Source organism: Apis florea, unplaced genomic scaffold (genome assembly GCF_048593485.1).
Source record: "Apis florea isolate Af1SG1 unplaced genomic scaffold, ASM4859348v1 contig_3493_pilon, whole genome shotgun sequence".
Classification (NCBI taxonomy): Eukaryota; Metazoa; Arthropoda; class Insecta; order Hymenoptera; family Apidae; genus Apis; species Apis florea.
In genome coordinates, this window is record NW_028256772.1 from 2,378,940 (window position 1) to 2,406,374 (window position 27,435).

General features: G+C 24.2%; 2 protein-coding genes and 2 long non-coding RNA genes across 7 annotated transcripts in view; 2 read left to right on the top strand and 2 right to left on the bottom strand.

The window, feature by feature from the left end:
- Positions 1-87: 87 nt before the first annotated feature.
- Ciao1 (cytosolic iron-sulfur assembly component 1) lies at positions 88-5,193 on the top strand. 3 transcript variants are annotated; one of them, XM_031916504.2, is made up of 5 exons: positions 107-282; positions 2,351-2,723; positions 2,794-2,908; positions 2,981-3,145; positions 3,300-5,193. In XM_031916504.2, exons 2-5 carry the CDS (start codon positions 2,361-2,363, stop codon positions 3,566-3,568), a joined length of 912 nt encoding a protein of 303 aa, XP_031772364.2. In that variant the 5' UTR covers positions 107-282; positions 2,351-2,360; the 3' UTR covers positions 3,569-5,193. The 3 variants fall into 3 exon arrangements, with proteins under 3 accessions (XP_031772363.1, XP_031772364.2, XP_086769105.1); XM_031916503.2 differs by lacking the exons at positions 2,351-2,723; positions 2,794-2,908; positions 2,981-3,145; positions 3,300-5,193 and adding exons at positions 1,047-1,508; positions 1,639-2,238 and having other exon boundaries at positions 88-282; XM_086912979.1 differs by lacking the exons at positions 2,351-2,723; positions 2,794-2,908; positions 2,981-3,145; positions 3,300-5,193 and adding exons at positions 672-1,508; positions 1,639-2,238 and having other exon boundaries at positions 114-282.
- Positions 5,194-5,234: 41 nt separating this feature from the next.
- LOC100865826 (protein amalgam) overlaps positions 5,235-27,435 on the bottom strand; it is a 52,400-nt gene continuing 30,199 nt past the window's right edge. Inside the window, exons 5-7 of the mRNA XM_086912982.1 lie at positions 16,156-16,324; positions 8,114-8,269; positions 5,235-6,892 (exon numbers count right to left, since the gene is read on the bottom strand). Coding sequence (XP_086769108.1) covers positions 8,163-8,269; positions 16,156-16,324 — 276 coding nt within the window. The 3' untranslated portion in view covers positions 5,235-6,892; positions 8,114-8,162. The remainder of the gene's footprint in view (positions 6,893-8,113; positions 8,270-16,155; positions 16,325-27,435) is intronic.
- Positions 19,669-20,589, top strand: LOC147656921 (uncharacterized). The gene is made up of 2 exons (XR_015293542.1): positions 19,669-19,916; positions 20,385-20,589. It is a non-coding gene; the product is annotated as an uncharacterized LOC147656921 (long non-coding RNA).
- LOC147656922 (uncharacterized) lies at positions 20,361-27,288 on the bottom strand. 2 transcript variants are annotated; one of them, XR_015293539.1, is made up of 4 exons: positions 27,110-27,240; positions 25,280-25,582; positions 24,609-24,792; positions 20,361-20,483 (listed from the first exon to the last, which is right to left on the bottom strand). It is a non-coding gene; the product is annotated as an uncharacterized LOC147656922 (long non-coding RNA). The 2 variants fall into 2 exon arrangements; XR_015293540.1 differs by lacking the exon at positions 20,361-20,483 and having other exon boundaries at positions 24,027-24,792; positions 25,280-25,839; positions 27,110-27,288.

Genomic DNA, 27,435 nt, shown 5'->3' on the forward strand with positions numbered 1-27,435 from the left:
TTAATATAAATAATAATGATTTATTTATTTCGTAAATGATAATTAAAATTCTGGCATATTTCTTATAATAATTTGTTTTAAACATGCATTAAAAGTAACTATTTTAAACGTCTAATCAGTCAGTGGTTCATGATCATGGTTATATGACGCATATGATATTTGAACTCATATTTTTAATATTGTATGCATATGTGTACATTATTAAGCTAAAGTACATAATAAATCTTGTTAATAATTCATTTTTTTATACTGCAAATTTATTAAATTTTCAAAACTTACATCGTAAGTATTTTTAATATATAATTTATTGGGTTATGTCGAATATCTTTTTATCATTTTATCATAGTATAATTGTTAATATGATTTATATATGATTCTTAAAAATTATATCTGGAAAGTATTTTTTACACATTTAAATATTTTTTTAAATTTCTAAATATAATAATATTTATAATCATTTACGATCTTTCCAATATTCATTATTCATATATACATAAATATTTCTTCTTAATGTTTTCTTAAATATAAAGCAGCTAAATTTGTATATAAAATATCAATACAAAATATTTCATTTTTTATAAAATAAATTATACGTATTTTAATATATGTACATATATATCTTGTAATAATCATGTAATATTTATGTTAATATATATATCTTTGAATTTCAGAATCACTGCATTTTTAGAGAATAAATTTCAATTGGAATTTAATTTAAATTATATGAACAATATAAATAATATTAAACAATGTGAACAACACAAATAAATATTATTCAATAAATATTTTCGAAAAAATTCTTAAAATAATTCACTAATTTTTTTATTTTTTTAAAAAAAGAATTTCATTACTGCAAAATAAATTATAAAAAAATATGTGCTTTTTTTCGGAGTTTATAAGTTGCCTTATAAATACAGACTAAATTATCAAAATATGGGATTGTGTTAGCTAATTCAAGAAGATTAGTTATTTTACCTCAACAAATTTTTTACAAATTTATATATTCGGTTTAGCTAAGCTTGAAAAGCAAGCATTTATTGTTGCAGGTAAAAATGGGGACATTGGAATTAAAACAAACTTTGAGTGGTCATAGGGGAAGGGTATGGAATATTTGCTGGCATCCAAAGGGTAGTTATCTTGCATCTTGTGGTGAAGATAAAACAATTATAATATGGGGACCACAAGATCCAAAATGGGTTGTAAAAACGATTCTTATTGAGGGTCATACTAGAACTATTAGAGAAGTTGCATGGTCTCCTTGTGGAAATTACATAGCTTCTGCTAGTTTTGATGCAACAACTGCAATATGGGATAAAAAAACAGGACAATTTGAGTGTAATGCAACTTTAGAAGGACACGAGAATGAAGTGAAAAGTGTTAGTTGGTCTTGTAGTGGACATTTATTAGCTACATGTAGTCGTGATAAATCTGTCTGGATATGGGAAGTTAATGATGATGAATATGAATGTGCTGCTGTTATTAATGCTCATACTCAAGATGTCAAGAAGGTAAGTAGATGTATATATATATCACAGGTAATATATTATATATAATATTATGATATTATATATTATGTTAATTATTAAAATGTATATTATATTTTAAATTTGAATTATCGATATCTTTAAATTATTATAGGTAAGATGGCATCCTAATGAAGAAATTGTAGCATCTGCTAGTTATGATAATACAGTAAAAATATTCAAAGAAGATATAGTGGATAATGATTGGTCATGTGTAGCAACATTATCATCCCATACATCAACAGTTTGGAGTCTTGCATGGGATAAACAGGGTAATCGAATTGCAACTTGTAGTGATGATCAAACAGTGAAAATATGGCAAGAATATAAGCCTGGTAATGAACCAGGGATTATTACAACAAATAATGAATCTGTTTGGAAATGTGTGTGTACAATAACTGGTTATCATACAAGAACAATTTATGATATTGATTGGTGCAAAATAACTGGTTTATTAGTGACTGCATGTGGTGATGACATTATTAGAATATTTAAAGAAGATAGTGATTCTGATCCTCATCAACCGACTTTTACAATGGTTTGTTCTATGGATACTGCACATACTCAAGATGTAAATTCTGTACAATGGAATCCTATTGTTCCTGGACAACTTGCATCAGCTAGTGATGATGGTTTAGTGAAAATTTGGTTTTATAATGAATAATTGTTATTTTATATAATTGTATTCTTCAATAATAAACAACAATAAATTATTTATTTATTTTTCATTAGATTTTCCCATTTAATAAACTAATATTTATATATATAATATATATAAATATTTATATTATATTTTATAATTTGTTTTACTTCTTTTCTTGTTTTAGGTTGTCATAAATGTTTAAACAATTCAGTGGATTTAAACAAAGCTATAAATTGATAATTTTCAAGATTGCATTTAGATACAACAAAATATTTTGTACAATGACTGATATTCAGAATAATTCTACTGGGATTCCTTTAAACCAAGTTGTAGATACACTTAAAAATTTTGCAAATCTATCACTTGCAGATTCCTGGGATAATGTAGGATTACTTATTGAACCTACAGAAATAAAATTGATTTCACATATTCTTTTAACAAATGATTTAACTGAAAATGTAATGCAAGAAGCTTTAAATTTAAAAACAGATATGATTATTACTTATCATCCTTTGATATTTTCACCTATGAAATCCATAACAAGTTGCTCATGGAAGGTAATGAAAAATTTTTATGTAATTTTTAAGTAAACATTTAATTAAATTATTGAAACAAAAGAAATTTTAGGAGAAAATTGTTGCAAAATGTTTAGAACATAAAATAGCTGTGTATTCTCCACATACTACATTCGATTCGATTAGAGGTGGTGTAAATGATTGGTTAGCTTCCACATTTGAAAATGGTAAATTTAAAACATTTTTTTTTAATTTTTTCGTTTTTAATATTATATATAATATATAGTTATGTTATATAGTGCTCGAAAATAGCATACCCATAAAAGCAAATGTAAATAATAGTGATTATGGTTTCGGACGATTATGCACTTTAAAAAATAAAATTTCTATTGATGAAGCTGTCCAACGAGTGAAAGAACATACTAATTTGAAACATATTAGATTAGCTCGTGCATTTCAAACAGGTATTGAATTTTTTTTTTGTTTTTCTTATCTTTTTTTAAATTTAAAAATATAACATAAAGGAACTAATGTAATATTATAATATGATATATATATATTTACTTTATATATATATATCATATTTACTTTATATATATATCATATTTTAATTTTTAGATGGTTTAATTAAAACTGTTGCCGTTTGTGCTGGATCAGGGGCATCTGTTTTAAAAAACACATCCGCTGATTTGTATCTTACAGGAGAAATGTTGCATCATGATGTTCTTGATGTATTACATAAAGGAACTAATGTAATTTTAACAAATCATTCTGATTCTGAACGTGGTTTTCTGAAAACATTTGCATTTACCTTAAGTAATATGTTGAACAAATCTGTAATGGTACATGTATCTGAAAATGATATTGATCCTCTAAAAATCGTATAAAATATTCAAAAAAAAAAAAAAATTAAACTGATATAAACTGATAAAAAAAAAAAAAATAAACAGATTAAGATGGATATATACATTACATATGATAAAATTTTATTATTAATATTATAAATTATCAGCTCTATTTAGAGATTGACAATTTTTTATTTCAATCTGATGAAGTTAGAGAGATATCAGGAAAGATAAGTACATAAACAAATCATATATTGCAATTCAACAAAAGTTATTTACAGCAATAACAGAAGTTATGTTTAAATTTTTATATATAACGCTCTTAACTACTTTTACAATTTATCTCTGAACATGTGTAACCATTATAGAGAATTCTTTAATTTGATTATCGAAATAATTTTTTTCATATATTCCATCATTCACTCACTTTTTATAATTTTATAATCTTATTTGCATTCATTCAAATGTTCATACATTGGTTACGAAGAAAAACGTGATTTTTAACAATATTACGTACGCTTGTAATCGACGCTTATTAAAAATTTATAACTAAATAAAATATAACAGTCGTTATACTGGTCCAATTAGAATGATTTTAATTTTGGGTCCGCGCATCCAATCTTTTTTCTTTTTCTTGCCATTCTTAATGTGTAATTTTCTCTTTCTCAACATTGTCTTTATAATTCGTTTAATAATATATGAAAAGTAGTTACACATAGTAAAGTTCCATTTTTAATTATATTCTCTCTTATAATTCAACGAAGATAAATTTACAATTCTAAAACCTGATCTCTCATTTTTGTTCTATTATTATAATGCATTATGTCCGTATGTATATGAATATACAAATGACAAAATGCACGATGAACACGTTATAAATTGAAATTTTCTACATCACCACAAATGGTGTGGAAGTATACCCTGAGCTCGGATACCCAAAAAATATCAATCGCGTGTTACGTTGTTTATTGAAAATATTTACAAAATCGATAATGTAAAACTTAAAATTGAATGGATCCGAATTAATAGATTATTAGATTAATATATTTTTGTTCCTAATCGATTAGTATTTTTAGCTTTATGTTTTAAGTTTAACATTCTTTATACTGCGATAACAATTTTTCGTCAATGTCATTGCAATTTTATAAAACTCGACATAAATGAGCAATACGACGATTTCGCAGCCATGATTCAATATTTTTATATTTTATTAGAATTATATGATTGTATGTATTGTATAAGAAACATTACATATAATTTGTCGAATCATACAATGTCGTGATGCATGAAATTATAAAAACATGTTGCTTGCTTGTCTACATATCTTAAGCCTAAATCGGGATTATATTCTATTAAGAATACTGTTCAATTTTTTTTTTTGGAAACTTTCTACAATAAATATTATTTATTTATTATTTTTAAAAAATATCAATTTGAATTTAAGCGAAATCTATTGAATTTATAGATTTTAATGTTTAATCAATCAATATATTGGTCGAATTTCATTCAATATATCGATAATTATCGTACCTTGCGCTAATTGTGATTAATTAAACAGCAATTTTAATATAAATATAACCCGATATAATTTGTTTTGAATCTTCATAGAAAATTGTATTTGCATGTAGATATTAGTATAATTAAAAAATAAAAGAACAATTTCTATATTTTTTTTTTTTAAATAAAAAATATTACTCTTTTATCATTCTTTTTTAACGTGAAACGTATTTTTTATTCTCACTCAAAGTTATGATTCGTTGAACATCTAGAACAAATTTAAAGATAATCTAGATTTATTTAGTACCTTCAATCCGGATTCTCAATTTACATGGTTGAAGGCTATTTCATGTTTTTTTTCTGTCTTTTGTCATTTCGTAAATCAAATTTTTTTTTTTAATTCTGCATATTTTAGAAAATGTAACCTATCATACATACATATTCAAATAAATGTATTTTTTTATAACGATTAAAAGTTTTAATCACATTTCAACAATAATTCGTATATTTTCTTTGGCAAATACAATATATTGTCTTATAACTGTAAATCCAAATAAAATCATATTTCATTAAACGGTTCATCCTGTGAATTATTATATCATCGAGTTTACTTTTCATTTCCTTATTTCTTTTTACGATATAGGATATCTCAGATTTGAAAGATAATCGAAATATTTAATTTGTTATTAATAGAATTAATATTTACTACTATATATTGTTTTAAATAAAAAAAATTATTAGTTATAAATAAAATTATAAATTAATAATGGAAAATTATAACTCAGAATTTAAGAAGATTCCAAAAAATTTTTTTCAAAATATTATGTATAGGTTTTGACTACTAAAAAAGATTAGTTAAAATATAGATATAGATATCAATTTAAGTTCTATATGTATATTGATTTAAAATAATATAAATTCAAAATAATTTCAAAATCAATATCGTATTAATTTCATATTAACGTTAGACTATTCACAATTTTATAATTTTACGATGCGCATTAAATATTAAAACAATATTTTTATTTAAATTTTTTATTATATTAATAATTTAATATAATAATCTATATTTTTTTAATCTTTAGATAAATGAAAGAAAAAATATGTTGCTTTACATTTAAAAAAAAAAAATTAAAAATATTGTAAACTTTGTAAAATTATAAAATTGTAAATTAGTTACTATAATACCAATACGAGTATTAATTGTGAAGCTGTTTTGAAATTGATGTAGAACCAAAAAATAATATAATTATTATAGAATTGATATAAAATTAATTTTCAAAAATCGAAATCGGAATTGATAGTTATAATATCGGTTTCATTTTTATAACAATTTTAAAATAATTTCATAACAATTTCCAATTCTAATTGAAACTAATATATAAAAATTTTAAAGATAAATATAATTTAAAGTTTATTATGATTGAATTTATTTTCTGTTAATTAAAATAATCATTATTTAATAAAACTTTAAATATAACTAAAAATATAGATTATATTAATTTTTTAATTCTAATCTTCATTCAATTAAATAAAACAAAGTATATTTATTATATTTAATTCTAAGACATCCTATATATTAATTCTTATTTTTTTATTGTTACAACAAACTACTTTTCTTATAATATATTCAGCATCCGTTGTGTCGCATCATGGTCCGATTCCAACTTCACTTTTTTTTTCCTTTCTTGCACATTTTTTCCCTTGTGTTCTTGATCCAATAAGATCATTTTATAATTCCATTGTTTATCAATATTTTTTTTATGAATCGTATACTTTCAAGATGGTTGTCACTTCCTCTTCATAACAACTATTTTCTGAATTTACTTGATTTTTGGAAAGCAGCTATCAATGATGTATTATTTTACTCTGAAATCGTAAATTATATTATTAAATTATGATATTTCTTTTCATTAATTATGTTTAATAAAATATAATTAAATATTTTACATAATTAAATTTCTTTAATCAAAATTTTTTAATCGTTTATATTTAAACGTATTCAAAAAATTTTTACATAAAAAGTTTTAAGATATATCTTAAAATCTTGTACCTTATATCTTAATCAATTCTTACTCGTTCGGCATTTTAAGTATGGATGATTTATGATTAGCCAACAAGTTTGGAGGATATTTAATTTAATGTAATATTTTTCTTCTTTTTTCTTCTCCATTGTATTATTATAGATGAGAATAGAATTTTATTCGAAAAATATACTTGTACATTATTTCTTCAAAAATTTATTGATTAATATCGATGATTAAATAAAAATTATATATATATTGTAAAAGATATGAAAAAATTTTCAAAACCATTTAATTTGAATATGAAAATAAAATATAAAACAATCCTTGAACGACCGAAATTATAATAAGTGATAATAAGTGAATGATAATAAGTATGAAATTGATTATCGCTATTATCATTTTGCTTATTCAAGAGTTGTTTTATTTTGCACTTTAGAGATCATATACATCATGAAAATACATTTTATAATACATTTTATACATAATCTAAAAATTTCATCAAACTTGGTTGTAATCAATTATAAATGATTAAAGAATGAAAATTGTAATTTTTCATAATTTTCTCTAAAATCCAAATTTTTATATTGATTGTTACTTGTTTTTGCACCAACGAAAAAATTTTAATAAAACTTGTAACATATACTTATAATTTATATATATATATATATATGTAGCATATATAACTGACATAAATCTACAAAATGAAGTTTATTAATTTTCATTAAAGATTCAGATTAAAAAATTATCTTATTTTATACGTTATTGATTAGTAAATTAATTCATCAAAAAAGTTCAAGTCATTAAATTCAATTTTGAAAAAATTATCGTGTTTTAAAAGGTATATTATAATATTTTTTTGGTATATAATATTGTAATAATGATTAAAAAATAAGAATGAATATGGCACTGAACAGAAAATTTGAATGTATTTTATTCATACAATTTTATATGTTAGAATAAAAAACACATATCTTTTCTAAATAATATTGTTGCTTGATTAATCGTTATATAGTTTCTTCTTTAAACGTTTTTACGACAAATCATTCGAGATTCAAGAACTTACCAATGAATATTCGTAATGAGTATTTTGTAATGTCATGACGAGGCCTGGTTCAATAACGATGATTCAGGAAGGCTAACAAAGTTGTTGAAATCATTACGAATGGCAGATTCGCCAACCTCAGTTGGCCACCGTGTTGCATCGCTGCTGGATGTTCCCCTGCCGAACAATGATTAAAATTCAAATTGAATTCCGTCCTAGCATCCGTCGTCTTATTGGAATTGTTTCTCTGTTATATGGTAAATATATATATACAAGTATATAAATATCTGTCATGTTAATCTCGTCAAAAAATTGAGGAAAAAAATCAAAAAAAAAAAGAATTAAGAAAAGTTATATATAATTGAAATTCTATTCATAATAATGATTTCATTTTTTTAAAATGAATATTAATATATGATATTATTATATAATGAATATTATTAATAATTATATTCTTTCGCGGTTATTATTTATATAGATAAAAATTTCGATTTCTTGATGAAAATAAAGATAAAAAAAATTAATTTTTATGTTAATTTTTTTCCAAATTTGAATTTAAATAAATTTTTTAAAAACTTAAAATTTAAATTTTTTATTTTAGACTAATAATTTTAATAGAAGCGTTATTATACTTGATTCATAAAGAAATAATATAATACTAAAAAAAAAAAAAAGATATAAAAAATATAAAATATTAATTTGAAGATTTTTAAAATTATGAATATTTACTTAGAATATATATACTTATATATATAAATATATATATTTCCTTTTATATATTTATATTTTTGTATTTTATATTTTTCTATGAATTTGTCAATTATTTTAAATAAATTCAAGATTAATATAGATAAATGTTTCTAATAAATTAGAGATTCGAATTTGAAATTCGATTTGATTGATTGTTTCTCATCTTTTCTATATTTCCTTCCTTTTATTGATTCAAAAATTCAAATTAAAATATATTAATAAAAACAATAATAATTCCAAAAAAAATTGGATTTTGTCACTATTTTGCTATACTATAAATTCTATAATTTGTAACTATAAAATCACGAGAAATATAATTTATCTATCAATATGTATTAGATTACAGTATATAGGGGGGGAAAAAAAAAATAAATCTTTTTTTAAAAAGCAAATTTCAATTTTTTTTCTTTTTAATATACATGGTTGTTAGAATTTAAAACAACCTTCGATACAATTTTCATCTACATTTATAAATTTTTTGTACTAGTCTGAAAAATTTTCCAATCATATTTTTGAGAAAAAAGCATATCAAAGAAAAGTGATATTTATCTTCATATTTTGAAAAGTCTGTCTAAGCAAAGAAATTCTTACTATTATACGATAGCCTCTTATGTATCCTGCGATTCTAACATTGAGTGTTTCTCTGATTTCTTCGAGTGTGGACGCATTAACGCGATACAATAGCTATTATTATAGTGTGCAAAGAGTTCGCTTTACTTAAGAAAGTCGGGTCGTTTCCCTCTCCACGATGCTTTCCTATTCTTCACCGCTATTATATCTTTTGTATTTATTCGATGTCTCATTAAGATTTGAAATATTATGGAATAAACAAATTCAAAAATAAGAAATAAAAAAAAAAAAAAAAAAAAAATAAAGAAATTAATCGAAATAGAAATTTAAAAAATAAAAAATACAATATAAAAATACTATTTTAAGAAAGAATAAGATAAATTAATTATTTTAATGGAATATTTGTTATAATAATGATATAAATAATAAAGCAATGACATAAATAATATAAATAATAAAAGGAAAATTTATAAAGGATCATATACGAATGGATCTCTTTCCATTTGAAGGATACTTTTTGGAAATTAGGTTAGAAAACGATCTTATATGATGTATGTGACATTTGATGTATGATAAAGACACACATGACAAAATTGCAAAAATAAGATGCTACTACTAAGATAGTCTTGCCTTAAACGGATAAAATCTTTGCCAGAGACTATAGACAAGAGGATATATATCGATTTTATGATAAACCATCATGGTCACCGATAGACGTTTATCTTTCTTTGTCAGACACGCCCAACTCCCTAATCCGGAATTCCACTACTTCCCGAAGGTTATCTCCCTGGCAGTATGGTTTTGCAGAGAAGGGATGACTGCAACAATAGCTGAGTTCAGCTTGACGCCCCATACACTTTGAGAAATCTCTTTAATTACTCTTCTCGCTTCACCAAATGCTTTTTGCTAAGCCCGTTATCTTCCGGCAAGAACGATCGGATTCATTCGTTTCATAAATGTGGCCAAAGCCCCGATGAAAAACGACAAATCTTTCTACGCTGTTATGAAATACTACTATTTCTTTTTTTTTTTTTTTGTTTCAGTCCCTTTTGCAATATTTTTTCTTTTTCTTTTTTTTTTCTTTTTTTTTTCGTTTCAAAGAGCAGAGATAAGAGTTCAGATTTTTACACTAGGAACATGATTACGACAACGACGAGTAGTTTTTAACGAGAATTCATTAACGGGTCAATTAATGAAAAACTTGTGAGATCTCTTTTTCACGAACTTTCCTCTCTTTATTTCTTCTATTCGCCATTATTGACGAGTATGTTTGGTATATAAATATGACATATATATCAAAGCGAAGATTACTTTTATTGAAAAAGTTAAAGTAGTTATATTTGGATATAATAAATGGACAAATCGTATATAACAGTTCGAATGGTGCGAGTTATCAATTACAATGTCGAGTGCATTGAAGCAATCACATAAAAAGAAGTTGCCACCTATCAAGAAGTTTATAATAAAATAATCTTGAAATGGATGTCTTTCATGTCTTCCATAGTGAAAAGGAAATATACATATTATATAATCGATAGATGAAATTTCATTTATCCAAAAAAAAAAAAAAGAAGAAGAAATAGAAGTAGAAGAAATCTTTTTTGAGCATCTATAAGGAAAGATTAGTTTTTTGTTGATTCTGAATTAATTTATATAAATGCAAAATATAAAAGATTAAAAAATGTTAACAAATATAATAAGTAATAGTAATAAAATCATACATTGGAAAAGTCTAATTAATTTTTTTTCACGTAATTTATTTTTTTAAAAATCTGGGTAACTGTAATAATTAATAAAATATTATATATAAAATCTTATTTTCAAAAGATTTCCAATACGTGATATCTTAATAAAAAAAAAAAAAGAAAAAAAAAAGACAAAGACAATAAGAAGGTAAGGAGAATGCTTTAGATGATAAAGTTAGTCTCGTTTCCTCGACGTTACGTTATATTATATAAAGTGGAAGTACCTAAATAACTCTGTTGTTTTTATGGGCATAGGAGGAAAGTCTTCAGGGGCGAAATTGCATTGTCCGAAAGCGTAGCTCATTTTTATATTCTTATTTCGCTTTTCTCGAAAAATGGAAAAGAAGAAAATAACCATCGAAACTAAGATTTTTCAACAATTTCAAAAAAAGTACTACTGTCCTATTACTACATCTTCAATTATCCTTCTACTTCGGCTGTTATAACTCAAAATGATTGGGACGTCGAGGATGGCAAGTGGCGTAAATCAATTTCATCTCATCTTGAGAAATTCATACTTAAAGCTTGTTATTCAATTTCAAGTAGAACATCGAGGTAACTCGATTTTCCGTTTCTTTTGACTTGACCCTTTTACTTCTAGATGACTCAATTAAGGAGTAGCAGCTATACTTAACTCGGAAAATTTCTTCTTCTCTTAAGATATTTCATATCTTGTTATTAAAAGTATCAATTTATCAAATAATTTACTTGAAAGCGTATTATTTGAATTTTATTCTCTATTTTCTAGTTTTCACTTTTCCATTATGACGTTCGAAATAGATGATTAGAAAAACATTTATAGACAAAATTTCATCGTTCACCTCGTTCAAAGTGTCAAACAGTTGAAAGTTTTGGTGTATTATAGCAGTTTCCACGACATACCTAGGTTGTAAAATCGGTCAAGTGTCGAAGTTTACATGAGGAGATGATTTTGGAGGAGAGAATTGGCAGAAATCTGATGAGATAAGGAATTGAAAGCTCTGTTACAATCGTATTAACTTCAATTTCTTCATCTCTTTTAACAGAGTATTGTATGAAGCATCAAGCAAGCCCTACCATGATTAATTTCGAGATATGTTTTGACATGAGATTTCACATAGTATGGCAAAATAGATACGTGCACGTGATAATTAGTAATATGGATATGAAATTCAAACAACGAATTATTAATTAATATTAATTATTAATATTGACAACCTGCTGATTAGATCCATTCTAATTAATCTTAACGAGCTTGAAATACATTTTGTGATAAAATTATAAAACACCTTATAATTTTCAGAATTTTTCAGATTATCTAATTTTTATATAGCACTATTTCTTTTTTAATAATGTAAAAGAAGGACAACCGTAATTTATATTTTTTTGTCTATTTTAAATTTTTTCGTTTACATGAAAAATAGATACGACAAAATTATAAGATAAAACTCATCGATGAAATTTTGTTATTTAAGAAATTGGAATGCATTTTTCCATGTTGAATCTGTCGTATTTGTCACATTAAACTTAGGAATAAATATAAAAAAAAATATGGATTCTTCTTATATCGAATTATATTTTGGTTATAATTGCAAGATAGTTAAAAAAAATAATTTTTTTTTTTTTTCAACATTTCTCAATTTTCTTATCAATTACATCATATAATATTATATGATTCCTCTCTCGTAATTAAATTAAATTTGATTCATCATCCCAAGATTTTCTTTTGTCGAGACATACCATTTTGAATTATTCCATTTTTTAGAACGTATGAATAAAGATTTATTAAAAAATTATTTCGCCTTGATGTTTGAAAAACCATGCATGCAAATTTTCGTCCTATTAACCTCCTACTTGAAAAAAAAGATAACTTCGAATCTTCGTAAATTTTCTTTTTATCGTCAATAGATTAAAAATGGAATAACCTCAATGGTGTATTTATAATAAAAAATATTTGTAATACATAAAAAAAAAATATTCTACGCTGTTGGATTGGTTGGCATCTATCGTTCTCATTTCGCTTGCCTAAGGGTTCTTTTTTTCAATGGATAAATATTAAGCGTGGCGACGATTTCAGCGGAATGCTTCAATATAATAGCAGCAATTTTTTGAAAATATTTCAAAAATTAAGATCAATAATTATATATATATATATATAAAACATATGGTTATTTATTATGTACAAGATAATTATACAAAATATCATTCTCCATGATACATTTAATAATGATTAAAATCCACGAGGATGAAAAATTATCACATCGACAGATTCGCTTAATTATATAATGAGTATAAATAATAAAAGTTACAATCGTTAAATATAACAATATTGAAAGAGAAGAAAGTGCAATATAAAAAAAAAAAAAGAAAAATATTTTCAAAAAATAGATTGCGATATCCATTTTTATATCGCAAATACATATTGACAATTTGTTCATGGTGTTATTGACAAATAAACAATAAAATCTAACAGAATTTCGCGAAAAATGCATCGCTCACTGTGAACCTAGACGATCGATGTTTAACCTGGTTGCCGATAAGTGCTCCACGCTACTCTTGCACTCCAAGTCGACTATTCTCTAGTATGATATCTAAATATGTATAGTAATACAATACCTATTGATTTTAGATTCTAATCTATTCGTATGACGCACAGGAATCCTAGCATTTACTTCTAAATTTTATGCACTCGTGACAAATTTTAATATACAGTAGAAAAAGATTCTTTAAATATGAATTATTGATGATGTTCTCTTTCAAATGTTATGCTTTATAATTGTATAAAAGTGGTACGAAATCCTGAGAAAAATATAAGAAAAATATAAGATTAGAAAAATCATTACAATAAAGAATTAGAAATTCATAATAAAATTTTCTAATTTTATGTAAAAGATACATGGATTCCTTTTCAATATATTTGTGAATATTATTTTTGGAAAAGATGCAAATATATGATATTTTCTATAAAATAAGAAGAGAAAAATAAAAATTAAGCAAAACATAGATGTATATATAATACTATGCTTAAAATATTCGATAAAAGTTAATTTAAAATGTTAATTTAAAAACTTTTGCATATTTTCAGTAATTATAAAAAATACATTTAAATTTTTAAATTTTAAAAAAATTTGAAATTACTTCAATACGTTTAACAGATCTTTATAGGTCGTGATAAACCACATAAATAAATCTTTGAAAAGGCAAAAAATGTATACATTTATATGAACATTCTGATAAAATTAGAATATAAAATCAGTTCAAAAATAAGAAATTTCAATAGTATATCTGTGAATCATTTTCAATCTCATATTCGTTTCAATTAAAATTTCAATTAGAGAACCATTTACTTGAAAGCTTTCGTGATTCAGTAAGAGTATGAAATATTTTAAAGGCTTCCGTATTTTATATAAGTTAAACGTTAATTTATAATGAACTTTTTATACTTTTAATATCTTGGGATCATTTTCATTTTCAACTTTTAAACCGTAATTTATTATATTCGGAAAAATTTTATTGTCCTCTTTCAATTATACCACAAGTATATGTATATGTTAATTCTATTCGCTTCGAGGTCTTTTCATTCTTATAAAACGTCCAATTATATTATATAAATATATAAATATATGTAAATACAATATTTCTTTCATTATATCTATTATATATCTAAAAAGATCTGAAATATTTATTTTAATTGGAATGAAAGAATAACAATTAAAATCTCAAAGTCTTGAAGAACAGTCTGAAAAATTATTATTACAATTAAACTAATTATTTGTTTATTGTCAATTATCCAATAGTTTATTATATATATATATATATCACATTTGTTATATTAATTATCTCTTTGATTTTAAATTAACTTATTCATAACAAAATCAATTTTTAATTTATTAACAATAGAATGATGTAGTGAAAATTTGACTTTAATTTATTAATATTTCAATTTTATAAAAAATATACTAGAAGAAAAAGTTATTGAGATTTACACGTCACACATAATCTATTGAAAGCATTATTTTCTATTAAATGCGTAATTTCTAAAAAATATTTGCCATATTTATTGAGATTAAAATCGATCATTATATAGTTATTTGATTATTAATCTACCAACAATCAATGTTTGCATTATATTTCATCTGCAATTTTTTTTTCAATCAATTTACATTATTGAATTTTGTTTTTCAACAAAATAGATGAGATGATTTTATTTTTGTTATGTTATTACAAAATTCAATAAAAATATAAACATGACATTAAAATTTATAGATAAATATCAATATTCATTATGGTTAAAATATTGACAAAACTTTGATGTGTGTATGCCACTCGTTGCACAAATAGGGTAAATAATCCATCGAACCGCAAAAATGTATCGCCTTTTTTTTTTTTCAACCATTGCGAAACCGAAAATAAAAAGATCCAGATGGTTTTAATATTAAAAAAGAAAGATTAAAATCATAGAAATTTCAAATCCTTTGTAAAAAGAACTTTTAAATACATATCTTTAAAAAAGAATTTAGAAGAAAAGAAGATCAAAATTAATCGCATAAAATCAATCAATTAATTAAATCAAATTTAATTCTGAACCGAATCAGAAGTTCAATTCAGATTTTAGAATTTAAAAAAATAACTTAAAAAACTTAAAAAATTATACTGTTATTTTTAATTTCAACTTTTATTCAACAATCAATGATGCGACTAGCCCTAATTATCACTACTCAATCACTTTTATTTAATTATTTATTACAGTTTCTTATTTTTCAAATATTCAAATTATTATATTTTTCTATAAATATAAAAAAAAACATATTTTGCTAATTTCTAACGGTGAAAGTTAACCTTGAAACTAGTCGGTCATTAAAAAAAAAAAAAAAAAATTCTCAAAATTAATTTATTATCAATAATAATTTGAAACCGCAAAAAAAAAAAAAAAAAAAAAAAGAATAGAGAACGAGATGATTGTTAAAGGATATTAAAATTTCAATTTTTTTTTTTTTTTTCGTAAATATATGTACATACCATTAAGTACATGTACGAGGACAGTCTTTGTATTAGCGTTACTCGGATGGCAGGTATATTGGCCGCTATCTGCAAGCTGGGCATGCTGCACCAGAAGATACGACGTTGTAACTTCCCCCTTCTCGGTGATCACCGATACACCACCCCTAGGACTATCGTAGTTGATCACCTATAATCGAACAGATATATATATTAAAATAAAATAAACGAAGAAATAAATAAAAGCGACAGAGAAAAAAAGATGTAACAATTGATCGCAAGAGAACTCGATCATCTTGATTACTCAATATGTGATACACAATTTTAATGTAACATTATAATTTCTATATAAATATACCATTGAAATATTATATATTTATATAAATAGCACAGACTTTTATTTATAATAGTTATTATTTTACATCGGACCGAGTAATCGATTACTCGATTTTTATTTTTATAAGTGAAAAGAAATCTATTTGTAGAGGATTGGAATATTATTTTATATCAGTTGTACAAAATGATAACAACTAAGTATATATAGAAATACGTAGATCTTCGATAATTTCAACGAATTTTTACCGATGGATCTCGTTAGGCGAAAAAGCATGCAAAAAGAGAGTGAACTATATCAATCGCCCTCCGTGTTACCCTCTCTTCATTTCCCTTCTTCCCTATCCCCTTTCTCTTTTCCAGTTTTCTCCAACCAACGAATTTATTTCGTCGAGAAACCGAATTGTCCGGAATTCGCTTATCCGTGGTTAATGGAATCTCCGGGTTTCCTCAAGCCAAAAAAAAAAAAAAAAAAAAAAGAGAGAAAGAAAAAAAGAAAGAAAGAAAGAAAGAAAAAAGAAGAGAGGAACGATGCGGATGGAGAACGTAAAATTCGTTCAGAGAACGGCGGTAAATATTCGTGGGGGGGAGGGGGGAAGGGGGAAGGAAGAAAAGAAAAACGAGCAAAAAAAAGTAAAGGATGAAATGTATACATTTCTGTATACTGTAATATTGGTTTTCGCACTACGATCCAATAGTTACATTCTGAACTGATAATCTGCACGATTACCCGTTTTTCATTTTGCTCCTTGTTATTTTTTCATCTCTCGTTTTCAAAATGCTACGCTTGAATCTCTGAACAACGCGAAAAACTCGATATAATTTTGTTTATTTCTGCTATTCTAGCTCTACTGTGAAAATCTTTTTAATTCTGTGAAATATAAATTAAATTATTTACGGGTTTAAGTATATTTATTTTGTCTCTGTAACTCGAATTGAGAGAAGCTCGATATCCGAGCATGTAAAAATTTATAAGTTAAATTTTTAACGCTGATGCTTTTAAAACTCGAAAGATGTAGCTTTGAATTTATCACTTAGATATAATTACGTGTAATTACGAACTGGAAATCCTAATTATGATCCACATCGAGGTGATTTAATTAATTAATAATTTAATTATTGTGTTATCGAATAAGAAAAGTATAATTTCTTCTTAAACATTTTTTTACTTATATTATTATAAGATAATATTGTATTCAATTATTAAAAAATGACAATTAACATTATTGTTGTACTTGTGCTGTTGTTATTATATTCTGTATCACTCTAACTATATCTCACTCTTATCTTCGATAAAGTAAAGGAAACGGAAGATAGATAATGTCAATTCTTGGAAATCTATCGACCTTGTTTGGCTATTATTACATTATCGAGATATTACAATAATTAAATACCACAATTAAACCAGTGTAACTCGAATCTCAAGAGAAGAATTAAAATCTTCGAATTACGCGTTTCTCGAAATTAAGATTTAACAAACGAAAATTTTAGAATTTTTGTATTAATAATTTTCCATTTTAATTGACTTAAAAAAACAAATTAAATTCAAATTATTTTAGAGATAAACTTTGACTTGTAGAGGTTATTCTAAATTTGTTATAGAGGTAAAATAATGTATTTAGATGTATGTGGCAAGTAATTTGAGTTTAAACAAATTATCAAGTAAATTTTATTTCCATTTGTGGAAGTTTTTATAGAAGAAAATGGACAAAATTGTAGTTTTAGAGGTTGGAGTGTAGGTTACATGTATATGTATAAATATATCACGTCTCCGGAATTTAAATGAAATTGTTAACGAGGTAGCAGCCTCATTAGCATAAACTTCCCGCAACGATCATACAAACGTTTCGATTACGATTTATAGTGGCACATCAAAACGTTTATTGGCACGTTTATTCGTATCTTTCATTAGTACGTTCACTCGTATATTTAATTTATAATTAATTACGTAAATATTCATATTGCTTTATTTAACCTCACAATATAATATTTTGTTGTACAAATTGAATAAAAATTTCAGTTTTTTTTTTTTTTGAATAATAAAAGTATAAAAAAAAGAATAATAAAATAAGAAAATACTAGAAACATATTGAACAGTCAGAATTGCATATATTTTTAATTTTGTTTCCTTTCAAACTTAAAAAACCAACTTTATACATTGAATACAAAATATATTTTATATTTGTTATTATTATTTTCTGTAAATAAATATATAAAACATTATTAAAATAATTAAACAAAAAGAAAAAAAAAAGAAGCATTTTAACCATCTATCAATTGACGGTTATTAAAATACGAATATTTTTACATATTTAATAATAAAATTTACTTCTCTATCTGAATATAAATTTTCAATTGAGTTTTGCATTTCGTATAATTACTCATGAGTGAACAATGAAACAGAACTTATTATCAATTTATCGAAACAAATTAGCGTTACAAAGGAAGGTATATGGTCGTTTTATCGATTTCGAATGCGCTTCTCGTGCGTTTTGTATCAAGGTTTGGTGAATTTATACGTCTGGATAACGAACGAGGCATAGTCACAGCCTTTGGAAAACAACGAAACCGATATAAAACGCGATTCTCGCTCAACTCGTAACCTTTCGATTCCAATATGGCGGATGGGTCGACCCCTATTTCGATATATCGTATATAAATCGTCGCGAAAACAATCCGTGTCTTTCCGTGAAAATTCACGAAATATTTTTAGGTAAAATTTTGTACGAACATTTTATTTCGTTCCATTGCTCATAAACTAGTATGAACAAGAATATTCTGTTTTGAAATTAAACAATTCTTATGTACACATATAAATCGGAGGAAAAATTAAACGAATAAATAAATGAAAGGTTATACGATGAAGAATAGTTTGACTCTCATGGTGAGATTTAATTTAGAATTTCATTTAAATAAATTTCAAAAAATGATATAAAAAAAGAAAAAGAGCAAAATAGCAGATATTCAGTGTAAATGAGATATATAAATTAGCTTTAAACATGGATTATGAAGTTTCATAAGAGTTTAAGGTTATGAGGTTTAAAGTTTAATGAAAATTTAGAATATCTCAACTATTAGATTATTAAATATTTGAAAGTTAAAATATCTTAATTGTTAGACTATTTAAATATTTTCAATTTTTTATATATTCTAGCTATTTTATTGATCTTTTACGTCATAGATATATTTATTAATTTACAGATTATTTTTAACGAAATAAACTTTAATAAATAAAATAAGAATTTAAAAAAAATTTTATTATAATAATATGTATATGTGTATGACGTTTAGAATAAATGAATGAATATTATATTAAACATCCATGTACGACAATGCCAAATTAATTCGCGCCATTTTTCCCGTTTCGACAATTCAGCTCTGAAAGTTTGTCCATTAAAACCGAAAGTGCTCATTATAAACAAGAGATTTTAAATGGCAGCGCAAATTCGGTAAGTAAGCAACATAAACCATTCATAACTTTTATTCACTTAAGAAAAAATGATGATTTAATTGTTTCATTAAAATAAATTAAATAACTGTCTGAAAATATATTTAAAATTATTCAAAAAAGAATATAGAATGTTTATAAAAGTTATAATTTATTATTATAAATTTTAATAACATTCATCTAAACTAAATGCATTATATAATATATATATCTTTATCAACCGTGTTCAATCAAAAGTTTAAATATTTCCTGAAAATTAAATTTAATATTTTCAAGAAAAAAAAAAATTCAAAAAAAGAAATATAAATATTGTTCATATATATGAATAACATACAAGCAAAAGAATATTAAAAACTGTTACAATTAATTCCAATCAATACGCTTACTATTTTCTCCCGTCTTCATTTTCATGAAATTAAAAGCTCTGTTTTAATCATGTCCATGTCTCTAATCATAAAATTTCCTCCAGGCAAGTTCCACGTAACAGGGACAACATTATCATAACAGGTGTCACATCCGACATCAGCTCGTATATCGAAGAACAAGCCAGAAACGCAGAGGACAGTTTCTGGCAAGTGTTTGAAAAATAATTCAGATTTAGTGTCTAAAAAAGTCAATATATAAATATAGAGATATAAATAGATTAATATAAATATATCTATTACTAAATATTATTATTATTATTATTATTATTATTATTCAACAATATTTCAACATCTCACTATTATGAATAGTTTCTTTTTGGTTTATAAGGAATATTTTAAAAAACCAAAGCATATGGATTTCTTAAATATTTTATTAACATTTTAGATAACTTCCTTTTTGGAAAATATTAAAATTTAAAAGCAGATATCGAGCAATCTGCAAACTAATTTCCACAGAGAATAAGAGAAGCTCACGGTCGATGTTATTCTGCAATTAGCTGCGTTTCATGCAAATGAACTCGAGAAGAAGCTCTTTAAAATATATTTTCTTATGCTTTTGCGAATTATTTTTTATCAATGAAATTTGAGGTGAGATAGAATAAGATCGTATCTAGTTTCTTTCTTTCGAACATAAAATCGTTCAGTTTACCGATTTTTCTTTCTTTGTTTTATCGTTAAAAAACAATTCTTGTATATAGCTTTTTATGATACACGTCAGCAATTTACAGAGAAAATTCATTAGAGAATTATTATCTAATTCATTAAAGAATTATTTTTTATAAAACGTTTTTGCTTTTGTGAAATTATTCTTTCGTTCTATTAAAATTTCTTAAAACTTGTTTTCCTGAAACTATAGAAAAAGTTATCTTCTCTCTGATTTCGATGATTTTAAATATCTTTTTTTTTTTTTTTGAAAAAAATTGTTTTTAAATTTTTGAAATATCTACAAAAAAAAATTATGTAGCAATCGCCTATTGGTGAAAAAAATATCTTCTCTAGATAACTTATAAAATTTTATAAAAAAACAAAGTTTTTAAAAATGTTTTAAAAATATAGGCAAATTATTTGTTAAATTATTTATTAATAATAGTTCGTAGTCAAATTAATTCATTTCTAAAATGAATTCAATAGATACGTAAATAAAAAACACTTAATATAAAAAATATCCAAAAATGTTTGATAAACGCAAAAAAATTTATTCAAATTTTAAGATTATTAATTAATTTCTTCCGTATAATATTTCTCTTTTTGTAAGAAACATAAAATAATTTTAAACTCTTGCTGTTTCTTTTTGAAATGAACAGCTGGATCGATTGATTGATGATTCATATCAATATATCTATCTGTCAGTAGTTTGGAATAAAAGATTATTCCAAAAAAGAAATATGTCAGAATTATTTACGAAAAAAAATCTTGGAAAGAGATTTTCAACGAATAAGAAAAAAAAATATATATATATATAGATATATTTTATTTCGCGCAAAAAAAAAAAGAAACATTTCATTCGTTATAAATTATGCATAGAGACATCTCTGAACATCTATCATAAGATGAGAAAAATGAGATAGACGACAAAGGTAAAGTATGAATCAGAATCAGAGAGAACTAACTTCTAATATAACTCGTATATAAGAAATTGTATTGTAGCATATGTGTATATATATATATATATATATATTATACACATTTAAACAGCAAGTGAATCGATTTCGTGAAAAATGTATTTGAAATCCATAAGTAAATGTTATCAAGATAACTATAAATTTTATCCAGAATATATGATTCCAACTACAACTTCCAACATTTTCCGTTTAATACTTATCTTTCGATTACGATGTTATACCGTTTATACGTATTTCCTGAAGTTATTTGTTCGATATTTCGAGCAAATAAATAACGCGTAATTTTTTTCTATAGTTTCAATCGATTGATTAAGATCAAATTTAGAGAGTTATCGTCAAAAGAGAGAGATGGATCTTAAATGTCAAATTCAGATACTTTTTTTCAAGATATTAATAAGAAAAAAAAAGAAAAGAAAAACTTTAGATATTATATGTTGAATTCCGCTTATATCTGTGAGACAATCTGCAGGCATAGCCGTTACGCTCACTGCTTAATGGAAAAAGGATTTGTTGTTGAGATTTCTTCGAAGTGGGGATGCAATGCTCCGCCCTTCCCCTACCCATCCATGCATTCAAACATATCTCGACAAAGAAAATATAAACGAATCACGTATCAAAGTTGTGTTAATTTACGAATTAATAATATAGATGAAATTCAAATGAATATAGTTTTTTCATTAATATTTCAAAAATTAATAGAGGAAGTTAAATTTTTATATATACTTTGGATCTGATCCCGTCTTCATTATTCTTTCCAAATTTCGTATTGATCGGGGGCATTCCTTTGGAACTTTATCCTAATTTTTATAAAACGAGAAGCTTATTGAGATGATAGTCTAAGTAAACGATTTGCGGCTTTAGTGACTTTATGGGAGAGTTTGTGCGATAGCTCGAAAAAAATTTATGCCTCGAGGATTACAAGGGATAAGAAATTCGGGTGATTCGAAAAAAATTCATAATTTTCAAGTAATATAATATTAACAAAAATTTTTACTATTATTACGTTGAATTTTGCTCATATGTAATCACTGTTTATCTATTATTTCTAGAAATAACAGAATTACAGTATGTGTAAAAATGTATAACAGTTAAATATCAATTTTTTATAAAACGTAGACTTATAAAACGATCTAATTCACAATCGAAATTACAATAAATACGAGGCTGAATTATCATCTGTAATTTTGATTACCATTTATTTCAATAATTTCAATCATTGTAATTTCGATCCATCAAGGATTATTTTATTTTTGTCCACGCTTATTAATAGTAAATTATTAACGATATTATTATATTCGTTATATAGTTTAAGTAAAACCGCTATTACAATGTATTTATAGAAACGATAGATAAATGGCAATTGCATATCAATACATATATAAGCAAAATTCAATGTAATAATAGCAATTAAATTTTTATTAATATCTCGAAAATTATGAATTTGTGGCAAACCATAATGCTACAACAATTATAATCCTTAGGGCATAAGCTTTCGATTGAGCTTTATCTGTATCTCGTTGTTCCAATAACTAAAATGGAGTTTGATTTGCAAACAAGTTTATACATGGAAGATACTGTGAATATATGTATAAATTTCCAACGGAAGACAACATTATCATGCCGTCACAAGACGGAATTTCTAGCAAGAGAGAGAGAGAGAGTTTACAAGAAGCTAAGAACGTTTTGCGCGTCGACAACAGCTCAAAGTGACAGTAAGATTATTTATGTTCATAAGATAATAATGCAACGGATTATAATTAATATTTATAATATAATTTTATGACAGGAATATATAATTTTTATTTTACAATATTATATTGTTGAAAAATTTTATAGTAACTTATTTTTTTTGCACAAAACATTACTTTGCAAGTAATTGATATTCACATCGTTTATAATAATTATCTACCGTTGAATATCGATAATTAACATTGTTAATTACATGATGTTAGCAGTGTAAATAATAATAACATAATAATATTATTATTAGTAGTAAATAATAGCAATCAATAGAAATATGATAAATAATAATAAACAATAATATTATTCAATATATATACTGACTTTGCAATAAAACGTATATATTCGTTATATAATCTGTCACAAGTCACTAGGATTATTATGATTATTATCTGTAATATTCTATGAAACTTTGCAAGCCACAAATCACTAATAACTCAATTAATTTTATACGAATTCATGTTTAAAAGTTATATAGTAAATTTCTCTTTGAAATTTTGCAATTTCTAAACTAAAAATTCAGTATTCAAATCCAGCATATTCGATCGATTAATTAAAAATCTTCCAATCTAACCTTAAATTAACTAAAAATCGTTAAAACTATTTTCATCGTATGAAAACCACAATTTTAATTTGATTAAAATTAAAAATCATTATTTGTGTCGAAAAGAAAAAAGAGAATTAAAAAAACATAGAAAAAAGTAAAAAAAACAAAAACGAGAAATATTCTTCCAATAATGATAAATATAGACTGTAATGAAAAGATACGATATAAATTTCTTTTCCCGCATTCAAGAAGTCCATATTAATTCACAAGAAGCGACGAGAAGACTATTCTGTCAGCTCAACGTCCGGTCATTACATCAAGACACTTCTAATGAACCGGATTGAAGATCTACAACGAACCGTAAACCCTCCATAAGATTTGTCGCCGACGTAAAAAGAGCCTTAAGCTTTCCTCTGACACTGTAATTACGATCCGCACGAACGCCATCTTTGTCTCTTTCGTTTCTTTGCTCCCGTACGATTGGGTTTCTCAGATTTCCAATATGTCTTTGCTGTCGATGATCCGTTTTTGAAAACATATCAGCTGTTTTAAAACCATCGATTAAAATATAGATTTGCACGTTTATACATAATTGACTAATTATCTAATTTAGTAATTTTTTTTAATTTTGATAAAAAATAAATAAAAATATATTTTTCAAGTTTTTTTTTTTGAAATATTGAAATATACAATGCTGTATAATGTTTCAGCAATGAAATTAAACTAGAAAAAAAAAAAAAAAAAAGAATCAAATAATATTGTCAAAATTAGAAGTTATAAAACTAAACATTTATCATTATTTTTCTATTTTAATATTTTAATAACAACATATAGTTTCATTTATTTAAATGCAAAAATTCGAAAAAATCTAAATAAGAAAATAGATCATAAGTCAAAAAAATCATAAAGAGTAATCTCATTAAAATTTATTTTCAAATTACTTTATCCCAGAAACTTAAAATTAAACCAATTTTCATTAAAGATATAATCAGTTCATGAAATTATTCTATTTAATATAATATTTACTTACAAAAGCTAGTACTGGTAATATGATCCATACAATTAACTATTAAATCCCAAGTGACGCTTTCAAAATACAGTGTGCTACATAATTTCGCTACTTATCCTCATTCGCCGAATACATTTTCCCAGACTTTTCCACGTGATAACGTTGTTCGCGCTTTTAAACAAATGTTTTCCATCCATCGAAGTTTTTGTCACGACCATAATCGTTTCCATCTCTGTTAACCGGTTTGGTTTTTCGCATGCCACGGCAATTGAACGTTTAAACATGAAACATAGCTTATCCTTTGCCTCTGTTTGTCATTAACATCTGTTATTCATGATAATTTATGCACAACTGTGTTGACAGGCTGGCTTAGCTTAATTTATTTTTCGACAATATGACAGACAGTCGAATATCAACGAGGGCAACACATCCATTGCTTTGTTATCGATTATTTGCGGTAATTTAATTATAAGTTATTAAATATAAAGTCGAATATATATCTTTTGTTAACTTTTTGTTTAACTTTAATTGTTAAATTTATAAATTTATGCTTTAATATGTTGCGTAAATTGAAGTTTCTTCTAAATAAAAATTATTTGTATTTTTAAAATATATTGTATTTAATTATTTATAATAAATTATTAATCATATGATAGATAAATTTGTAACAATGACAATAGAATTTGTTATAAAATTATGTATTTGAAATATCAATCAAGAATCAATGAATTAAATTTAACAATTGAAAAAAAAATAAATTTAATAAAATTTTCTTACTTAAATTCTTACTTCCATTTGTTAAAAAAATCTAAATTCCATCATTGTTATTAATTATGAATTTCTCTTTATATTTATGTTCAAAGATTCCATAATATTCAATAATCAAAACAGATTAAAATGATGTAATGAATATATATGTATAATAATGATAATAATGTGAATAATTATAATATAACAATTATAATATAATATACAATAATAATATGAATAATAATAAAAACTAAATTAATGAATAATAAAATTATAGCCACATATTAAGACAAAAAATAATATCATAACACGTCAATGTAAAAAATATTCGTACAATAATTAATTCAATAAAAAAGTTATAGATTCATTTGATAACAAATAAATAATAAAAAATTGGCGATATCTATATTTGTTGTTAAAATAGTTATATTTCATTAAACATATAATATAAATGATATGATACGATATATTGTAATTTAAACATATAAAAAAAAATATAAAATTTAAAATATATGTTATAAAATATATTATAATATACATATTATAAAAAAATGAAAGAGAAATACATTAGATAATTATGAATTACAAAAATTTTACCGAATAATGTAAATAATAATAAGAAAATAAAAAAAAATTAGTAAACTTTATTATTTTTTCATTAATTATTTAATAATAATAGCAATAAATAATAGCTTAAAAATAATTTAGATAATGTAAATAAGAAAAGCGATATTATTATATAAGCAAAGAAAATATTTATATTATATCATATTTAGTGAAATATGACTATTCGAATATTTATTATGCGTAATTTTTTTGGATATTTTGCATAATTTAATATCTAATAAAACAATAAATATAGATATTATTAATCCAAATGTTTAAAGATGGTCAATACCCGAAATCACGAAGCTATCGAATATCATGTCTGATTGGAAGATAAATTCAATGACAAATATTGCATTATTCTATAAAAAAGAAAAGATAAAGGATAACAATAACTAAGATTTTTTTGGTAATTAAACTTTGACATACAACATAACCTAAATTCATCTAGAAACACTAAATATATATTGAAAATGAATGATTTCGATCTCTTACCAGGAAATTTATTATTATTTCTTTTCGTGCATTTTAATAAATGCTGTAAATAAAAAATCAAACGAAGAAAGAAAGTACAATTTTCGATGCACGTTGAATATTTCATTCAATTCACTTACATCTCCAGTGCGTATAAAACGATTATTGTGTGAACTGTCAGAGTCACACGTGACTTGAACAGAGGTGTCGCGCGCAGATAATACAGAGAACGTTAACCTCTACAGCCAATGCAATCTTTTTTCGATCCCTTTTCTTTCTATGCAATTGTCTTTAGATCGAATAAACGAAAAGCATCTCGTACCAATCAATGAATTTTTTTTTCATGG

Coding starts and splice junctions, on each gene's coding strand:
- Ciao1 (XM_031916503.2), top strand. CDS start 1,053: ATGGGGACATTGGAATTAAAACAAACTTTGAGTGGTCATAGGGGAAGG. Junction 1,509..1,638: donor ATACTCAAGATGTCAAGAAG/GTAAGTAGATGT, acceptor AAATTATTATAG/GTAAGATGGCATCCTAATGA.